We start from the raw sequence: 17,050 nt of genomic DNA on the forward strand, positions 1-17,050 counted from the left end.
AGACAGACAGACAACAATTGAACAAGGGAATGAACAATGAAAGAATGAATGTCAGATGGTGCCTAGTGTTAAGACAGAGTAGGGTAGGGAGATGGGGGTACAGACTATTAGATAATTTGATCTAGGAATCCTTCCTTCCTGAGAAACCTGAATAAAGTGAGAATGGGAACCCTGTGGCTACCTGGGGAAGAGCTTTCCAGGTTTACGGAACAGTAGGTGCAAAGGTCCTGGGGCATTGTTGGCTCAAAGCCTCTGCACTGCAGTTTTCCCAGGTGAGAAATAGGGAAAATAGCTTCTAGCTCATGAGGTCTTTATGCTATGCTCCTCACATAGTAAATGCTTGTCACAGTGGCAGCCATTGTTCCTGTTTGGAGTTTCATGGGTGGCTGAGGCTCTCTGCACTGTGTCCCTTTGAGCCAATGGCTTTACCTCTCTGGGCCTGTTTTCCCAGAGTTTAAGTTGCAGGGTAGGGCCAGTTTACTTACTTCGATTATGTCAGCTGGGCCCTGTCCCATCACCCAGGCCTGCCTCCAGAGCCATCCATGAGGAGTTTGCTCAGGTTCTCTCCCGGGAGCCTGACAGAGGACCAGGCATTGCCACTTCCTAGATACGGAGCTCGAAGCTCAGGGGGTGAATGATGTGGCCAAGGTCTGGGGCTTTGGAGAGTCATTGCTGGGCTGGGATGCGGCAACCAGAGCCTTCCCCTCTTGCCCCAAGTGTTGCTGTCGAGTGAATGGATTCCGGAGTCCCCTGAGCACAGAGGAGGCAAGACCCTTGAAAACCCGGGCATGCTGTGGCTTCTTCTCCACCCCGCCCACCCTACGACGACAGGGACCGCCAGCAGGGCCAGGCCTCAGCTGTCCCTTCCACCTCCCCCTTTTTCCTCCTTCTAGTGGCCCCTTCTCCCTGCCACGTACCTGTTTGCTCCTTGGAGCTGAAAGCCGGGCAGCGCGTGGCCGAGAAGGCAGCACCGGGTCTGAGGTGCTCCGTGCCGTTTTCCTACGTGCGTGTGAGACAAGGCCGCTCATTCATTTCTCGGTCAACAAAACTTTATTGGACACCTACCATGCGCCAGGTGCTGGCGACAGAACATATAGTGAGAATGGTCCCCCCAAAAGCAACATTTTTTGAGGCCCTTTTACTTGGGATTCTCCCACCGGTTCTTTGAGGTTAGATGGACTGCACCCATGTTCCAGACTCGGAAACCAAGGCTCAGTCAAAGCCGTTTGCTCAGAGACCCTCTGAGGCCTCGAGCTCCCGTAACAGACAATTCATTTCTTCTTCCTTGTTCCTCACCTTTCGCTTCCTAGGATTCCGCCCCGTCCTTCATCATGGGGGTGTTTCCTTGCACGGCAGTGTTGGGCATGGGTGGGAGGGACCCCCCCCCCTCCTTCAGCAAAATAGTGCTATGGCCACACAGTCCCCCTGAGGGCCGTGAAAGGCCCCTTGGTCCCGGTCCAGCCACCATGACCGGCAAATCAGATCTGCATCAGATCTGACTTGGTACGTATGCGATAGGACTTCATGTCACAGAGTCCCTCGGGCTTTGTCTCTGCTCATGCTGGGCCTCTGAGTCTGCCATGCCCTCGGCCCATATGCTCCTTAAGTGGTCTTTAGGGCCATCCCCCTGTGCTCCTGAGCCCTTGATCTGGCTGGTGGGCTGGGGGTCGGGGGAACTCCTTCTGCAAATTTCCTCCTGTCAAAGCTTTGGGCCGAGCGATTCCTCGGTATTTATTAGCAAGAGGAAATGTCAGGAGAATGAGCCGAAGTCCCTCATGCCAGATCGCAGCTGGCCTCATTTCTGGCAGGGCCGGTGATGATTTTGCTGCAGTTCATCTCTCTCCAGCAAGCAGAACAGCAGGCTTCATGCACACGGCCTCCTCGGCATCAGGTCAGGAAGGAGGGTGCGTGGCAATCTTTTGCTGATGGGGGCCGAGAAAGAGACAGTAGAGGTCAGAGCAGACCGGAGCCACGGGCACCTTAGTGATGAGCTGGCCCAACCTCTTTGTCAGACAGACATCGCTCAGAGAGGCCAGTGAGTTGCCCGAAGTCACACAGCAAGGTGAGTGGCAGAGTCAGGATTCAACCCCAGGACCCTTGCTTGCTCTTCACCTCATACTTCTCTCTGTGCTCGCATCTTTAACTCCAGAGGAAAGCTTAGTCTAAAGCTCTCGTCTCCTCACCTCTGCTAGAATGAAAAATGCGTTGTGGTTTTTCTGAGGAGGGGTCCGGATATTAAGATGTTACAAACTCGGCTGGAGCTGAAGGGGTGTCTCCTGGGCTGTCCCGTCTGGCACAGGGACCTTCACAGCTGGGACAAGGGTCTCTCACAGGAATTAGGAAGACACTGCAAGTGAGTCCTCTTGTGGGGCAGGCACTCTGAATTCACCGTCAAGCCTGCTGGAGCGCCTGGCAAGGCCGGCCGCTGTTCATAGCATGCCTCGTGGCCTCTGGCCCGGGCCTGCAAGCCCGGTCGTATGTAGTGAGTCAGGCCGGCAGACCCCCAAGCTTACAGCTGGAAAGGCCCAAGCCTGGTTCCATCTCCTTGGCGTGTGGCTCAGGGACAACTGGGACTTGCCCAAGGCCACACGCCCATCTGGGGTGGGAAGGGCTTCTCCTGGGGTGAACTTTGGCTTCAGGGTCTTCTCAGTTCTCAGACTGTGGGGAGCAGGGAGCAAAGTGACTGAGGACTCATGTTTCCAGCTGGGGAAACTGAGGCCAAAACAGATGAAAGTTTTTAGCTGCGGTGGTGCTATGAGCTGGGGGGGGTGGGGTGGTCCCCAGGGTCCCATACTTGAGCTAGGGCCCCCTGGGGCTGTTGGTGACCCTGGAATCCTCCCTGGCGAGACCTTGACTCCCTTATCCCCTCCTTTGTTCCCTGGGGTGACCCTTCCTGGATGGGTTCCCTAGAGGATTCCAAAAGGGCAGGGTGAAAACATGCTCAGCATCGTGACCTCAAGGGGTCTAAGTCAGCACCCTTGAGGTGCACACGTGTTCTAGAAAAGACTACAGGCTGCTCAAAGTGTGGCAGGAAGGATACAGGTTAGGCTCATACAGGAATTTCCCGACTGTGAAGAATCTCCACGTTATAAAGAGGTCCCCTAGATCCTTCTGTGGGCTCTTCCGAGAGGTTATTCTGTATTCCCACTGTTGATGCAAACCCTAACTGCACGTGCTGGTGCAGTAGAGGTACGGGGACTGCATGACAGCATCTCAGCTCTTCAGGCCGGCTACGCCAGGTGAGTTGACAGAACTGACCATTTTGTAGGTCAGGGAGCTGAGCCTTCGAGACATTAGCAGGACTTCGGATCCTGGAGGCTTCAGGCTTCCCTCTGCCCCTACAGCCCACCTTCTGGAGCAGACAGTTGGGCTAGACAGTGCCTGGAGACAGGGGAGTGGCTGAGGTGGCCCTCAGAGGCCTCCTGAGACCTTGGCATCCTGCCGCGGAGGTGGTGACAAGGACCACAGCCCCTTTGTTCGCATCTATTCCTCCGAGTTGCTGTAGCTAAGGCAGAATTTGGAGTCTCACCCTGGAGCCTGATTCTGTCTCCTCCTGGGCCTTGTTCTGCTCAAAGTACAAGGCGTCCAGTTCCCCGGGGGCCCCGACCTGGGGAAGTGGAGACACCACGTGGCTGGGGCCCCGGCAGGGCGCCGAGCTCATTCCTTGGGCCTCGGGCCAGGCTGCCGCAGCCAGCAGCTCAGGCCTGCGGAGGAAGGTCCCACTGCTGGCGGGCCAGGACTGCGTGCACTCCATGCACAAGGAGGCGCGGCCAGACAGAGGAAAGCAGAGGGGGAGGGAGGTGGGGCCACACGTCCAGCTTGGCGGCCGCCTCTCTGAGATCCAGAGGGGCCGGGCCCTGGGGCAAGTGCCAGAAATGGGGCATGTCTCCAGTAGTGGAGGGGTGAGGCAGGCTCGAGGGTGATGCGCCCTTGGGCACGCTCTGGGCCTTAGTCTCCCAGTGGTGCAGTGAGGTGTGAAAGTCAAGAACGGCTAGGCTCTTTCCATCTTGGATTTGTTGAAGCACCTCTAAAGCTCCCATCTTTCTTTTCTGACCATTATGCTCTTCGTTGCCTGTCTCGATGGGCGGCTGGAGTTTGCTCTTACTGCCACTGTTATGACCCCGCCGTCATCCCCCACTGGCTGTCCTCGGGCTGCTTTTTGTCTGCAGAAGTGCTTGACTTCGGGAGTTTGACCTTTCTGATGGTCTCTCCCTTGCTTATACTCCAGAGCTGTGCCACTGCCAGCAAGGGTCACCCTCCAGGAGACACCTCAGCTTCTCCTGTTTATCATCCCCATTGTACAGCAGAGAAAACTGAGGCTTGGGGAGACCTGTGGGTGGTGGAGCCAAGACTGGCATCCGACTGCTCTGCTTCCAAAGCCTCACGGGGGAGGCTACCCGGCAACTCGGTCGGAGGGGAGTTGTCGAGCCAGCCTCAAGTGGCCTCTAAATGCAGACCCGGGAGATTGACCCCTGCCTGGTGGCTGCTGGGTGTGAATATATTCGGCATTATAGCCACGATGTGTGCCCAGGGGATGCTGTCAATGTCCTCAGGCTGGGTGGCATTCCTGTGTATAGGGGGAGAGGCTCCTTCCTTTCGGGCTTCATCTAGGGGTTGGGACAAGTGTGCTTAGAGATCACATCCCCGCAGTCTAAGCAGGACAGTGGGTCAAGTGAGGGTCTGCCCAAGGTCACACAGCCAGCCTGGACGCAAGCCAGTGCTAGTCTCCAGACACTGGGCTTGGCAAGCAGAGCATGAACTTCCCGAGGCTGCCTGTCATGGGCCGTGTGGAGTCGGCCAGGGACCTGGCTGGACAGCATTGCCCTTGTCCCCTGACGGACAGTCCTCCTCTCCTGTCAGGCCCCTAACCTCTGCCTCCAGAGGTGGAGGGAGAAACTCAATGCCTCCTGAAGGCTCCTCTTACCACAGCCCACTCAGCTGATGTCTCCTCTTCCAGGAGAGGAGAGGGATCTCCCTTACAGCATAACAAAGACGGGCTGGATTGAGGTGAGGGTAGAATTTGCCAGAGGGACCCCAAGGAGAGGAATCTTAGGTAGGATCAGATGTACCCCCACAAAGCCTTGACCTGGATGTGGGCCCGTAGACACGCACACAACCCCACCACTCTGTGAAACCAGCTGAACACACATTCGAGCACCTTCTGTGCATCGTGATCTGCCCGTGGCCAACTCCTACAAATGTAACGTGACGGAGTTCAGAGAGGGGGGACCTGGGCTCCGTTGTGCCACAAACTCGCTTTCCTTTTCTGCTTTGCCTTCACCACTTCCTCTCTGAGCCTGTTTCCCCATCTGTTAAATGGGACTGCTAACCTTTTCCTCAAGGGCAGATGTCAAAGGCAGAGGAAGTCTTGCATGTAAGGTGACTGGCTGGGCTGCAATCTCATGATTATATCCCCGTGTCCTCCTTTGGGTGTCTGAAGGAAGCCACACCTCCTGCAGGATGAATGCCAGCTCTCACCCTTCTGATCCAAGAGGGCTCCCTGACAGAGGAGGGATCTGAGGGGGCATAGGACAGCTGGACAGGGCAAGGACAAAGACGTGGATACACACGCATTTCAAGGTCTCTTTGCTTGGCTAGGACAGACGTTGTCATTGGGTTTGGGGTTTGTCCTCAGGTTTAATCTACTCACTGGATTCCCTCAGTTGTGTTAGAAGCCAGGCACAGATTACCCTCTGTGAGGAATCTTCACTGAACAGCTCAGGCATCCGTTTGGTCAGAAAAAAAAAAAAAAACATGTGCTGTGTTTTTTATTAAATTTCCCTGGAAAAACAGTGATTTGAATTCAAGCAGGGGAGAACAGGTTTCCCTAAATTCCAAGCTTGAGGACTTTCTTTTCCTTTTGAAGTAAAATGGAATTACGCACACCCCCACCCCCACCCCCGGGTCCCTAGAGGTGTCCCCACAGCTGATGTTTTTCCAGCTGCCTGTATCCCCAGAGAGTACGGAGTGGGGTCGGGGATGGGATGAGAGGGCCACTCATGCCTGGGCCAGGTGGCTTGGCCTCTCTCGGGGCTGCTGAAACTCACCTTTGGCAGGGGGGCTGACTCTCACCAACAGTGTGACCTTGTGTGACTTTGCCACTTAGCCTTCCAGAACCTCAGTTTCTTTACCTGTAAAATGGGGAAAGGATGGCTTTTGAAGAGCCTGTCACAACCACAGAAGGTCTGAGCTGGAAAATGCCAAGGAGGCCTTCCCTTCCTTCACTAGGGGGGGAACTGAGGCTCACAGGGGCAATGGATGTTCTTGAAACTCTCAGCAAGGCCTGTAGGTCCAGGCCTAGACTCAGCTTCCTGACCTCCGTTCTTGTCTCTCCTGCCTCATTGGTCCAGGTTTCAGATTTGGTCGGGGCCGGGGTGGGGGGGGAGGGGCGGGGAGGGAGTACATTTTCATGCTGCAGAAACACGTAGTAGCTTCTTCCCAGGCTCTAAAGTAGATAAGAAAGTTCCCTAGCCCTGGGCCCCTCCCCATTAGCCAGTCTTTGAGTTCTTCACGTGGGGGTGTTTGTTGAAGGCACAGGGTGGCTGGAGACCCCACTGCCTGCCCAGATCCCAGAACCAATGGGTGAGAGGCTTCATGGACGCATCCTCGTGTGCCCCCAGGGGTTTGGATGAAAGCCTCTCCCCACAGGTAGAAACACTGATCTGCAGATGTTTGCTCTCTCTCCTGCCTTCAGGGGTTTCCTGGAGACTTTGGGGAAAGAGGCCCTCCTGGACTGGATGGAAACCCTGTAAGTATTTCAAGTCTTTGGGAACAGGAAAGAGATTCCAGAGCAAACACACAGCAGGTTTGAAGAATCCAAGCTTTAGGGTCAGACGGACTGGGTCGAATCCCAGCCCTGCCGCCTCTGTACCCCAGGCTCCTGTGCACTGTGGGTGCCCTGTGCCCCGCCCCCAGGAAAGCTCTCCAGGTCACGGGAGCCCCTGGTCCCAGATCCCCGGACCGTGCCCATCCCCAAGGACTTAGGAAAGTTCATGGGTCACTCCCCACTGGGGAAGCCAGGGTTACTGCCATGTTAGAAAGCATCCAAAATGTTTATGGGACAGCAGCGGCCTAGGGGAGCAGATGGTTTGCAGGCCCTGTATGGAGAGAAGAGCCAAGCTCTAAAGAAATCTCCAACGTAGGCATGTTTATAGAGTTTGTAAATAATCGGAGGCCCTCGAGGAGCTAGGTCAGCCTGCCCTGAGTTGCTGAACCCGCCTTTCCCTTCCCATCCCAGGCGCAGGCTCAGGCGGGAGAGGAGGCTCGTTCTCTGCCTGGGGGAGCAGACCAAGTCCAAAGCTCTTTGGAACACCTGCCACGTTCCCCCATCTCTCTTTGGGGCTTCCCACCTAAACAGCTGTGCCCAGCTGTGCTTTCTGTAGAGGTGGCTGCTGGATCCACCATCAGTCCCTGATCATGTACTAATTTCAATTCCACAAATGCTCCCTGAGGCTGACCCAGCCGGGGCTAACCCCTGACTCCCCACCGGGTGCTAAAGCCCTGGTCTCAGAGGGACTCGTTTGAATCCTGCTTCACCACTTGCCAGCCACAGAAGCCTGGATGCATCGGTTCATCTCTCTGAATCTCAGTTTCCCTCCCTGTAAATCTGGGGATCAGATGCCAGCGTCCGAGGGCTGTTGTCAGATTGAAATGACAGAGCGCGGGAAGGTGGATGGCCCACAGTAAGAGTTCCCTGGATGGAGCGGTTGTAAGCAGTAGGTGACAGCGGGCACATCGCCTGCCCTGGCAGAGCTTACGGCTGTCTATCCGGTCCATCATACCAGGCAGAGCAAGATGGGCAGGGTCAAGGGTCCCAGGTGCTGTGGAGGAGGGAAGACTCCTGGGGAGGTGACATGGGATTGGGATGAGGAAAGAGGTGAGGAGACATTCCACATGGAGGAAAGCTCACCAGCAAAGGCACAGAGGTGAGATATCAGAGCCTCTGCTTCAGTATATAAGTTATTGGGTCAGGCGTTATAATCTGCGATGCCATCCTGGAAGCCTCCCTGGGGAGGGACAGTGGTGTTTTTACACTCCTGGCCTGGGGGAGCAGAAAGAGGACCTGATGTGTGGTCCTGGCTTTGGCCATCCAGTTGTTGAGTGATCTTGGACAAGTCACTTCCCTTCCCTGGGCCTCGGTTCCCCCACTGTAAAGCCAAGGCTGCTTGTCCCCTCCCCTTCTTGGTGGCTGTAGTGATGACCTCCCTGTGCACAGTTGAAGTGAGACAAACACCCTGGAGGATGCTGGCAATTCTCATTGATAATCAGCATCTCTAGAACCTCCCCCCATCCCGCCCTTTTTTTTAAAGCTTATTTCTTTTGAGAGAGAGAGTGGGGGAGGGGTGGAGACAGAGGATCTCAAGCAGTCTCTCTGCTGTCAGCACGGAGCCCAATGTGGGGCTTGAACTCACAAACCCTGAGATCATGACCTGAGCCCCAAACCAAGAATTGGACGCTTAGCCAACTGAGCCACCCAGGTGCCCTAGGACCTCTTATTTTTATTCATATCTCTGCATCTTGAACTTGAACCTAACCCATCTACGTGTCTTTTCTGGGCAATTGAAGGTCCATTTTTAGAGATGAGGAAACAAACTCGCCCCTGCCACACACAGCCACATCCCCTGGCCCCTAAGCAAGAGCCCTCTGCAGCATCTCGGAGGCCCAGGGGGCAGGCACTGGAGAGTCTCCTTCCAGTGGTGGTGGCCTTCTCTAAGGGCCCCGCACCCCCTGGTTGAGAGAGACAGAGAGGCCGGCCTGGTAGCTCTCAGCTTGGAGCCCTCACCACTTGACCTTGCACCTGACCTTGGGCACGTCCCATAGCTCTTGAGACTCAGTTTCGCCCGCTATAAAGGGCAGGTGAAATGAGATCTGGGCCAGGCACCCAGCACATCTTCATTGCCACGATCAGGATTCCACCTCTTCTTTCGCACTTACAAGTGGAAAATACTGGATTTGGAAATCCGACCTCCTCATTTTACAGATGTGGAAAGCGGATGGCAGAAGGGGAAAGGGTCTTGTCCAAACTTCAGGCCAGGCTCCGAGAGTCACTAATTAGGCACAAGGAATGGTCAGCTCCAAGGGATCCATCCCACTAGGTGCCCACAGGGGGATGGTGTGGCGGGAGTGGCCTGGGGAGGGCGACAGGGCAACTAACCACTTTGGTCTCTTTCTATTTGCAGGGAGAGCTGGGCCTGCCAGGGCCCCGAGGAGTCCCCGGCCTCATTGTAAGTACACAGATGCCTGGTTGGTGGGGGCAAGAGGCAGGGTGTGGGGAGCAAGCGACAAGTCCCAATGAAAAGGTCCCTCTCTCATCAAACCCCAGGAGGAGCTGGGGGAGCAGGACATATCAGTCTGGCCAGGGGGCTGAGGGAGGAGAGCCCTGCTGTGTGTCCTCAGGTGGATCACCTACCTTCTCTGAGCCCCTTTCTTCATTAGTTAGATGAAGATAGGTGCTTGGAGCATGAGAGTGCTGATGTACTTTCACACCTGCTGCCTGTCCCTCGCTCTGCAAGGAGGTCTAGGCAGGTGAGAGCATGCTCATTCGCAGGTGAGATGCTTCCGGTCTGGAGGAAGGAAGTGGCTGGCCGAGGGGCTGAGGCTCTGGGCCATGTTGGGAGGTCTTCCTCATCCTTTTCTTCACAGCACTGACTTTGGAGCCAGAGCACCTGAGCTCAAGTCACGGCTCTGCCACATCCTGACTGTGTGACCTGGGAGATATTATTTACCTTCTTTGAGCCTTAGTTCCTCATCTGTAAAATGGGGATGATGATCGAGTACTCTTGGGGTGGTCGTGAGGATGGAATGAGGCATTACATGTACAGTCCTTGGCACAGGGTCTAGCATTTCGTAAGTGTGCAACTAGAGAAAAATATTGTTCTATTAATCGTTGCTGTTACCTCCTGAAATGCCTGGGATGGAGAGAGGCCTGAGGACAGGGACATGGGAGGCAGCCCGACCTCTGACTCCATTCAGGTCGGGGTAGGCCTTGTGGAGTGGTTCTATTAGCCCAAACCAGGGCCTCCTGCGGGGCCCTCGGAGGGTGACCTTGACCTTGGGTCTAGCTACAAGGGCCAGTGAGAGATCCCAGAAATGACTCTAGGAGCTTTCCCCATGGTCTTATGCCCCCTTTGCTCTGTCCTCGGGTCATCCCTCACGGAATCTGAGTCTGGGGGGCCATGAAGGGACATAAGTCGGCTGCTCCCTGGTTTGGCAAATGGGCTGCCGGCTTTGGCTACTCCAGCAACTGTGCCAAGAAATTCTGTTCAGAGGGAGGCTGGAGGAAGCCGTGGGGGAGTTCAGGGGCCCCATTGTTCAGGGGAGGCCGGTCCTGGCAAGAAGGCCCGGAGGTCCCCCCCGCCCCCCCGCCCTGCCCCCGGTGGCAATGTGCTCCTGCTCAGGTGGCTGAGAGCAGAACCCGGGTAGGGTAGCGGTGGGGGCAGAGGGTCCAATTAACCGGTGTCGGCATCCTAGCCTCCCCTCACCCTGCTTCTGTGGTCTTCAGCTGCGGTCTCGCTCACCTGAGCCTCAGAGACCCCCTTTATAAGATGAGCTCATGGTGCCCACTCTTGTTAGGACCACAGATCTGCACGGTCCGGTGCAGTCGGTGGCTAAGACAGCAGTTCCTGGAACCAGGTCGCCTGGGTTCGGATCCTAGCTTTACCACTTGTCTAGTTCAGATCCTGAGCAAGGTTCTTAAGCTCTTAACCTGTCTCAGTTTCTTCACTTAGAAATGGGGATAATATTAGCATCTAACTTCGAGTTTCTGTTGTGAAGATTTAAAGAAACGGGTACATATAAAGTGCTTAGCACGTAGTAAGTACTCAAGAAGTGCTAGCGATAATGATGATTATCATTTCACACACCCATGTGCATTACGGGTGGTCACAGCCCTCTGGATTGCTGCATGGAACGACATTTTGATGTCACATTGGAGCTTAGTGGGAGAGGGGGGCTGTGATTGGTTGAGCGATCGATGAGTGACGTCTCCTTGGTCCGGATAACAAAGTGTCCACACATGAGTCGTGCATTTGTCATCCCTGTCAAATGTCCATTCCGCAGGACTTGGCTGAGCGTCTTCTTTGGCACAAGGCACTGACCTAGATGCTTTGGGAAAGAAATCTCTGCAATGAGAGTTAGAGAGGACCCCCAAAGTCTTGTAGCCCAGTCTCCTCTAAGCTCACAGGAGTGCCCTCTGGAGCATCCTGGTCCCGTGGTCATTAAACTCCCAATCTGAACAGCCTGGTGTTGGACACGCTTTCCTGTGGGAGCCCAGGCCAAATCTCCAGCGTTCTAGCAGTGTGTGGTGTTCCTGCGAATGGAGCCCCACTCATTCCCCTGCCCCTGGGAGAGGCTGTTTGAGACGAAAAGATGGTTGTGATCTGTTCTTGTCGAGGCTCCTTCTTCGGGCTAAATGGTCTCAGTTCCCAAAGCTCTTTGGGAGGGATGTTTACATATCCTGGCTTCCATCACTGGCACGCCCTCCTGTTTGTCATTGTCCTGGTGTCCACTAGTTGGGCCCCGAAAGGGGCAAGGATATCATTTGGCCAAATGAATGCAGACTCTGGAGACTCAGACCATGCCCGGACTTATTACAAACCTCTTTCCCACCTATGCTCCCCTTTGCTTTCGACGGTCAGGATTGCCAGAAAAGATGCAACATGCCTGGTGAAATTTGAATTTCAGATGCAATATTTAGAACACATTTATACTAAAACGTCATTTGGTGTTTATCTGACATTTGAATTTAGCTGGGCAGTCTGTATTTTCGTTTGCTCCATCTGGCAACCCTATTCACGGTATCTCTTTGGAGAACCCCATTTGGCAGATGGGAAAGCTGAGGCCTCTGGTCAAGCTCTTTCACAAGGCAAGGGAAGATGGAAGCATGCCCGAAAGGCAAAAGGCGTGTCTTCCAAATCCTCCTCCAGGGCGTTCCTCCCCTGGGCTTGTTCCTGCATTCCTCAGGCCACGCCCCCATCGCAGGCCACGCCCCACCTCAGGACGTCTCTTTCCCAATTGCTCTTCGATGTTCCCTCTTGCCCTGTGTCTTTCTCTGCCACTTTCAGCCTCGCACCCTCTGTTTGAAAACTCCCTCTGCTGCCAAGGTGGTGATCCCTTCCTCCTTGCGGTGGGGGGAGGAGGGGGTGTCCACAGGCATGGACCTGACCCTGCTGAGTCACCACTGCTCCCGAACTAGTGCCCTCTCTCACCCAAGGACCCCCTCCCACCCTGGATTTTTGGGAACAGCATCTTCTGTGCCCTGGGGGGCGGGGGGGAGTAGTCGGGAGAGGGGGGCGGAATAATAGCCTCCCTAAAGAGTTGGAGAGGAAAGGAATTTTCTAACCAGGAGTTAGAAAGGGGAAGAGGGACCATGAGTCACCTATGGTTTTCCAGAGGATGTGGGTTTTTCGCTGAGCGAATGGGATTCCACATATTGATAATCATTTTAGTGGCGATTCAGGTTTATTCAATGTCTTCTGTCTGGTCAGCTAAAGCAATTCGCATGCAGACTGAAGCCAAAACTTCCCCCTGTCCTCTTCCCCTCCCCCCTGCCACCGGGTCCTTGCAGGAGGGAGGCAGGGCGTGAGGAGACAGGCTGACACTTATGGAGCATCTGTCTCTTCTGTGTGCTTGACACGCATCAGGCTGGGGAAGCCTTGAGGGACTTGAGGTGGGTGTCAGCAGCCTGGTCACCCAAACAGGAAGGCTGGGCCTGAGGTCACCAGCTAGGACTTGCAACCCAGGTCTGTGTGACCCGGATCCCAGTAGGTTGCCGGTTGCCCCACTGCAGTCTCTGAGGTGAGGCTGCCTCAGAACAGCCCCCTTTGAGTAACTGAAACCGTTTGGCCGGCCCTCAAGAAAAGTGTGCCTGATTCCAGAATCTGCCCAACAAAGAAGATTTCTGTCTTTTTTATTCTGAGCGACAGACAGGGAATTTTGGCTCCTCATTTAATGAGACCCAAAGAATATGCAGTCTGGCCAAAACCCAGCATGCGGGCTAGAGTGGACGGGCCCACCGTATCCTGTCACTAAATGAGCATCTAGCTTTGTTTCCTTGTTATAAAGCGAGATCGGGAGCCTCACTAGTGGACACGTACCAAACCCTTGTGTGCCAAGCCTTGTGCTAAGGATTTAATGATCACAGCAAGCCTCTGAAGGCAGGAAGTGGGATTACCATTGTCCACTTCAGGGGACCGAGGCACAGAGAGGCTGAGACACCGGCTCAGGGTCACACAGCCGAAAGCTGGACGTGGCCCTGTGTCCTAGCTCGCTGAGCATTACACACTCAGTTCTGTGTGACTTCTGTGCTGAATGGAGACAGCAGGAGTGTAAGCGTGCGGACTGGGCAGTCCCGGGGGCTGCTCTGTGTGAGAGATGGTGCTTATTAAGACCACACAGGAGTCAGGATTGGCCACAGCCCCCAGATCCCTGTCCCCAAGCTACTGACCCCTATCAGAGTTTCTAAAAAGAGGCCTTGTTACCTTCCAAGGCAGTTCCAGGACCAGGGAGGCAAGCTTTTCCCCTAGAGGTTTGTCGGTGAGAGCGTGATTAGGGTTCTTTTTCACCTAGTCCTTAACCCACTTTGAGTGAGCACCTCCTCTGAGGCAGGGGGCAGGCGATGGCCAGAGAGGCGCACACATGAATGGTCACCAGTGTGGCAAGGGCTCTGAGACCTGACACCAGGGGCCTGACCTGGCCCGTGGGGTTGGGGAAGTGGTGCTTCAGCCGAAGGATGAATGCACGTTAACAACGTGAGCGCAGGACAGAACATTCTGGGTACGGGAACCAGTGGCCAAGGGTGCTAGAAACACCCCACGTTTTCTTTCAGGCGACTCTGGCAACCCCCCACCTGGCCACCTGCGGGCATGTACTCATGCCTACTTTAAAAAAAATTTTTTTTTAGCGTTTATTTATTTTTGAGAGAGAGAGACAGAATGCAAGCGGGAGAGAGGCAGAGAAAGAGGGAGACACAGAATCTGAAGCAGGCTCCGGGCTCTGAGCTGTCAGCCCAGAGCCCGACGCAGGGCCCGGACCCATGAACCGTGAGATCATGACCTGAGCCAAAGTCGGATGCCTAACTGACTGAACCACCCAGGCGCCCCTGCCTATTTTTGAATCAAGTGTGTCCTCATTCCTCATCACTGAGTGACATCAACGAGGAAAGGCATCCTAGGGTCCTTTATTGGAGTAAAAGAGTCAGTCCAGGGCTCGTGAGCACTGAACGTGGGGCCAGACAGACAGACAGACCTGGATTCTGGTCCTGCCCGTGTCCCCTGCCTGTTGCTTCGTTTCGGGTGAGTGATTCCACCTCTCTCTAAGCCTCAGCTTTCTCATTTGTAAAATGGAACGGGCCCAACGGGGTCACCGTGAGCTGCCAGCCTGGGCCCGGCAGCGAGTCCCAGCCCGGGGCCCGGCACAGGCTCCCGCCAACAGCATCTGACGGGACCTTGAAGTCTCGAGTGTGGCATCTGGGGCACAGGAGGAGTGCTGTGAATGGTTGCTGACGTGGATGGTTGTGTTTTGATGGAAGCCAGCGAGATGAAGGGCGAACGCGTAGGGCGCCATCTGGGAGCTCAGGCAAAAGTGGGAAGAGGACCCAAACTCAGGGCATTACCCATTGTTCTTTCTCATGAGGATACGACAGGGGTGTCTGGTGCAAACCAATGCTCTGTGGGCTGGCCTAGGGAGAAAGTGGCCTGGAATTTTCTTTGCTCCTCTCCCAAGGGCGTTTAGAGCCCAGCATTGGGGTCCGGCCAACATGGGAACGGCCTGCCCTAAGCAAGGCACCCCCTTCTCCCCGTATGCCCTGCAGCCAGAGTCCCTTTTCCACGGATCCCTTGCCCCTTCGGGTTGGGCGCCTGTGCAAGTCCCTGCCCCCCCACCACACACAGGCCTTTTTGCAGGGGCCGGCAGAGGCCCGGCGTGTGGTGCTGCTGTGGCTCCCCAGGGCCCCACGCAGGTGTCAGTCAGGCTCGTATTGCATTCAGTCCCCACACAAGCCACCTTCAGGCCTGCAGCGAGAAGAAGGGGCCTGTGTTCCTGGAGCTGCCGGCTGGTCCCCTGCCCACAGTCCAGGCCCCAGTTGGAGCCAACTACGCGAGCAGAGCCGATTCTGTTTATTTGTGCACCATGGGGAACTCTAGGCGGCCACCCCTGCTCCCTTCATCCAGGAAAAGACAGGGAGAGAAGTGGCTGCCAGCACGGCCTGGGGGAAGTGCTCTGCTCTGAAGGCCTGGCTTTTCCTCGGACCCCAGCCTCTCCCCTGAGCCAGCGATCCTGGCCTTTTAGCTCCCTGCTCTCCCTCCTCTCCCAAGATGACTTCAGAATTCTCTAGAAGCTCTGGAGACGGACTGCCGGGTGTGAATCCCAGCTCTACCCAGTCCTAACCTTGCAGAGGAAACCTTAGTTTCCCCATCTGTAAAATGGGGATGGTCGTAGGGTGGATCTTCAAGGGCTGGTGTGAGGAGGAGGAGTCCTTGGGTGGAGGCCTAGCAGTCGGGGTTGTTCGTATTAGTATTGTCACCCGTGAAACTGAGACCTCCCTTCCTTCACGAGACGATATCACTTGACCGAGCTGAAAGCACTATTTCTTGGCAGAGGCTCAGGTAGAAGGTTTGGTTTGACCTACTCAGGTGGGGATCCTGAGGTCCAGAGAGGGTCAGTGTTTTGCTCAAGGTCACATAGCCAGCCCCTGGCAGGCCATGGCCAGACTCCAGCCTCTGCCTCAGCGGATCTAAACCGGTGCAAGGGTTGGGGGGGTGGGGGGGGGGGGCTCAGCTGTGCCTCAGCGGACCACACCATTCTCTGTGAACTCTGCAGGTTCCCTTGTCTCTGTCCTCGGGGTGTTCCAACTGCCCAGCCCTCCGGCCCTTCTGCGGGAGTCGGGCAAGAATGTGACAGACACATCTCCGGGAAGTCCCCACAGGAAGCCTGGGGCAGCTTTTGTTCGCTCTGGTGCTTGAGAGCACTCATGAGGGGCCTTCAAGGAGCCTGATGTGGGGATGCGGGAAAGCAAGGCCCAGAGAGGTCAAGCACATTGTGTGAGCTTGCACAGCAGATGGAAAAGGGAGAGGAGAGCCGTTTCAGGGGCTCCTTTTCTCTGGGTGTGGGCTGCATGTTATGGCCCTGGCTGGAGGCACTCATGACAGGGGTGGGCAGGTGACAACGTGTGAGGGAAAGAGGGTGGGCCTGTTCTGAGGAAATCCAGCCACACCTTCACTGTAAACCATGGTTTCTCACCTCAACACTTACGGGCATTTGGGGCCAGAACATTCTTTGCTGTGGGGCCTTCACCCACTGGATGCCAACAGAGCCTTTTCAATTGTGTCAACCCAAAACGCCTCCAGACTGTGCCAGGCACTTTGTACACGGAAGTCAGTTCTTCCTGAAACATAGTACTGACCCCTGTTTTTGATGGGGAAACTGAGGCACAGAGAGGCTAACCACCCAGAATCAAGCAATGATGAGCCAGTGGCAGAGGAGAGAGGAGATCGGGTGGCCTGACTGAGCCAGTGGGGTTGTGTCCTCAGAAGCACAGCCCAAGGGACCTTGGGAATCATCTGTCCCAGGCCAGCCCCTGGGAGCCTCCTCTCATGATGCCCTCTTCTCTTTCTCTTGTCAGGGCGACATGGGAGCACTGGGTCCGACTGGCTATCCAGGACCCAAGGGCCTGAAGGTGAACAAGAGCCATCCGTCAATCCGGGTCTCGTCCCAGCCAGGCACCCCCTGACCCATTTCAGCCCAGAAGGGAGCGTGCCTGGGCACGGTGTCGGGGGAGGGGAGGAAGGGGGCCCCGACGGGGTGGAGGCTGCAGGTCAGGAGCTCAGTGCTTCCCAGACCTGAGAGCCAGTCAGCATGTGTATGTCATTAATGGCTCACGCATTTCTCGGACACCAATCCTTGAGCTGAGCAGGAGTCTCATGTGGTTCCAGACCTCAGGGCACTGAAAGTCCAATGGGGGCATCACCAGGGGCAAAGACATTATACTGGCAGGCCAGTGAACTTAGTCTGTCCCTCAGTGGGATGGGCGTGCAGGAAAGAGATGGGCCAAAGT

General features: G+C 55.5%; 1 protein-coding gene across 9 annotated transcripts in view; it reads left to right on the forward strand.

The window, feature by feature from the left end:
• Positions 1–17,050, forward strand: part of COL27A1 (collagen type XXVII alpha 1 chain) — a 140,830-nt gene that overhangs the window by 51,978 nt on the left and 71,802 nt on the right. For all 9 annotated transcript variants that reach the window (XM_086683806.1, XM_086683804.1, XM_086683805.1 and 6 more), the window contains 3 exons: positions 6,695–6,748; positions 9,180–9,224; positions 16,619–16,672. In XM_086683806.1, the coding sequence (XP_086539932.1) occupies positions 6,695–6,748; positions 9,180–9,224; positions 16,619–16,672 (153 nt within the window). The remainder of the gene's footprint in view (positions 1–6,694; positions 6,749–9,179; positions 9,225–16,618; positions 16,673–17,050) is intronic.

The sequence above is a fragment of the Puma concolor genome, chromosome D4, assembly GCF_028749965.1.
Source record: "Puma concolor isolate L17-30 chromosome D4, mPumCon1.1.hap2, whole genome shotgun sequence".
Classification (NCBI taxonomy): Eukaryota; Metazoa; Chordata; class Mammalia; order Carnivora; family Felidae; genus Puma; species Puma concolor.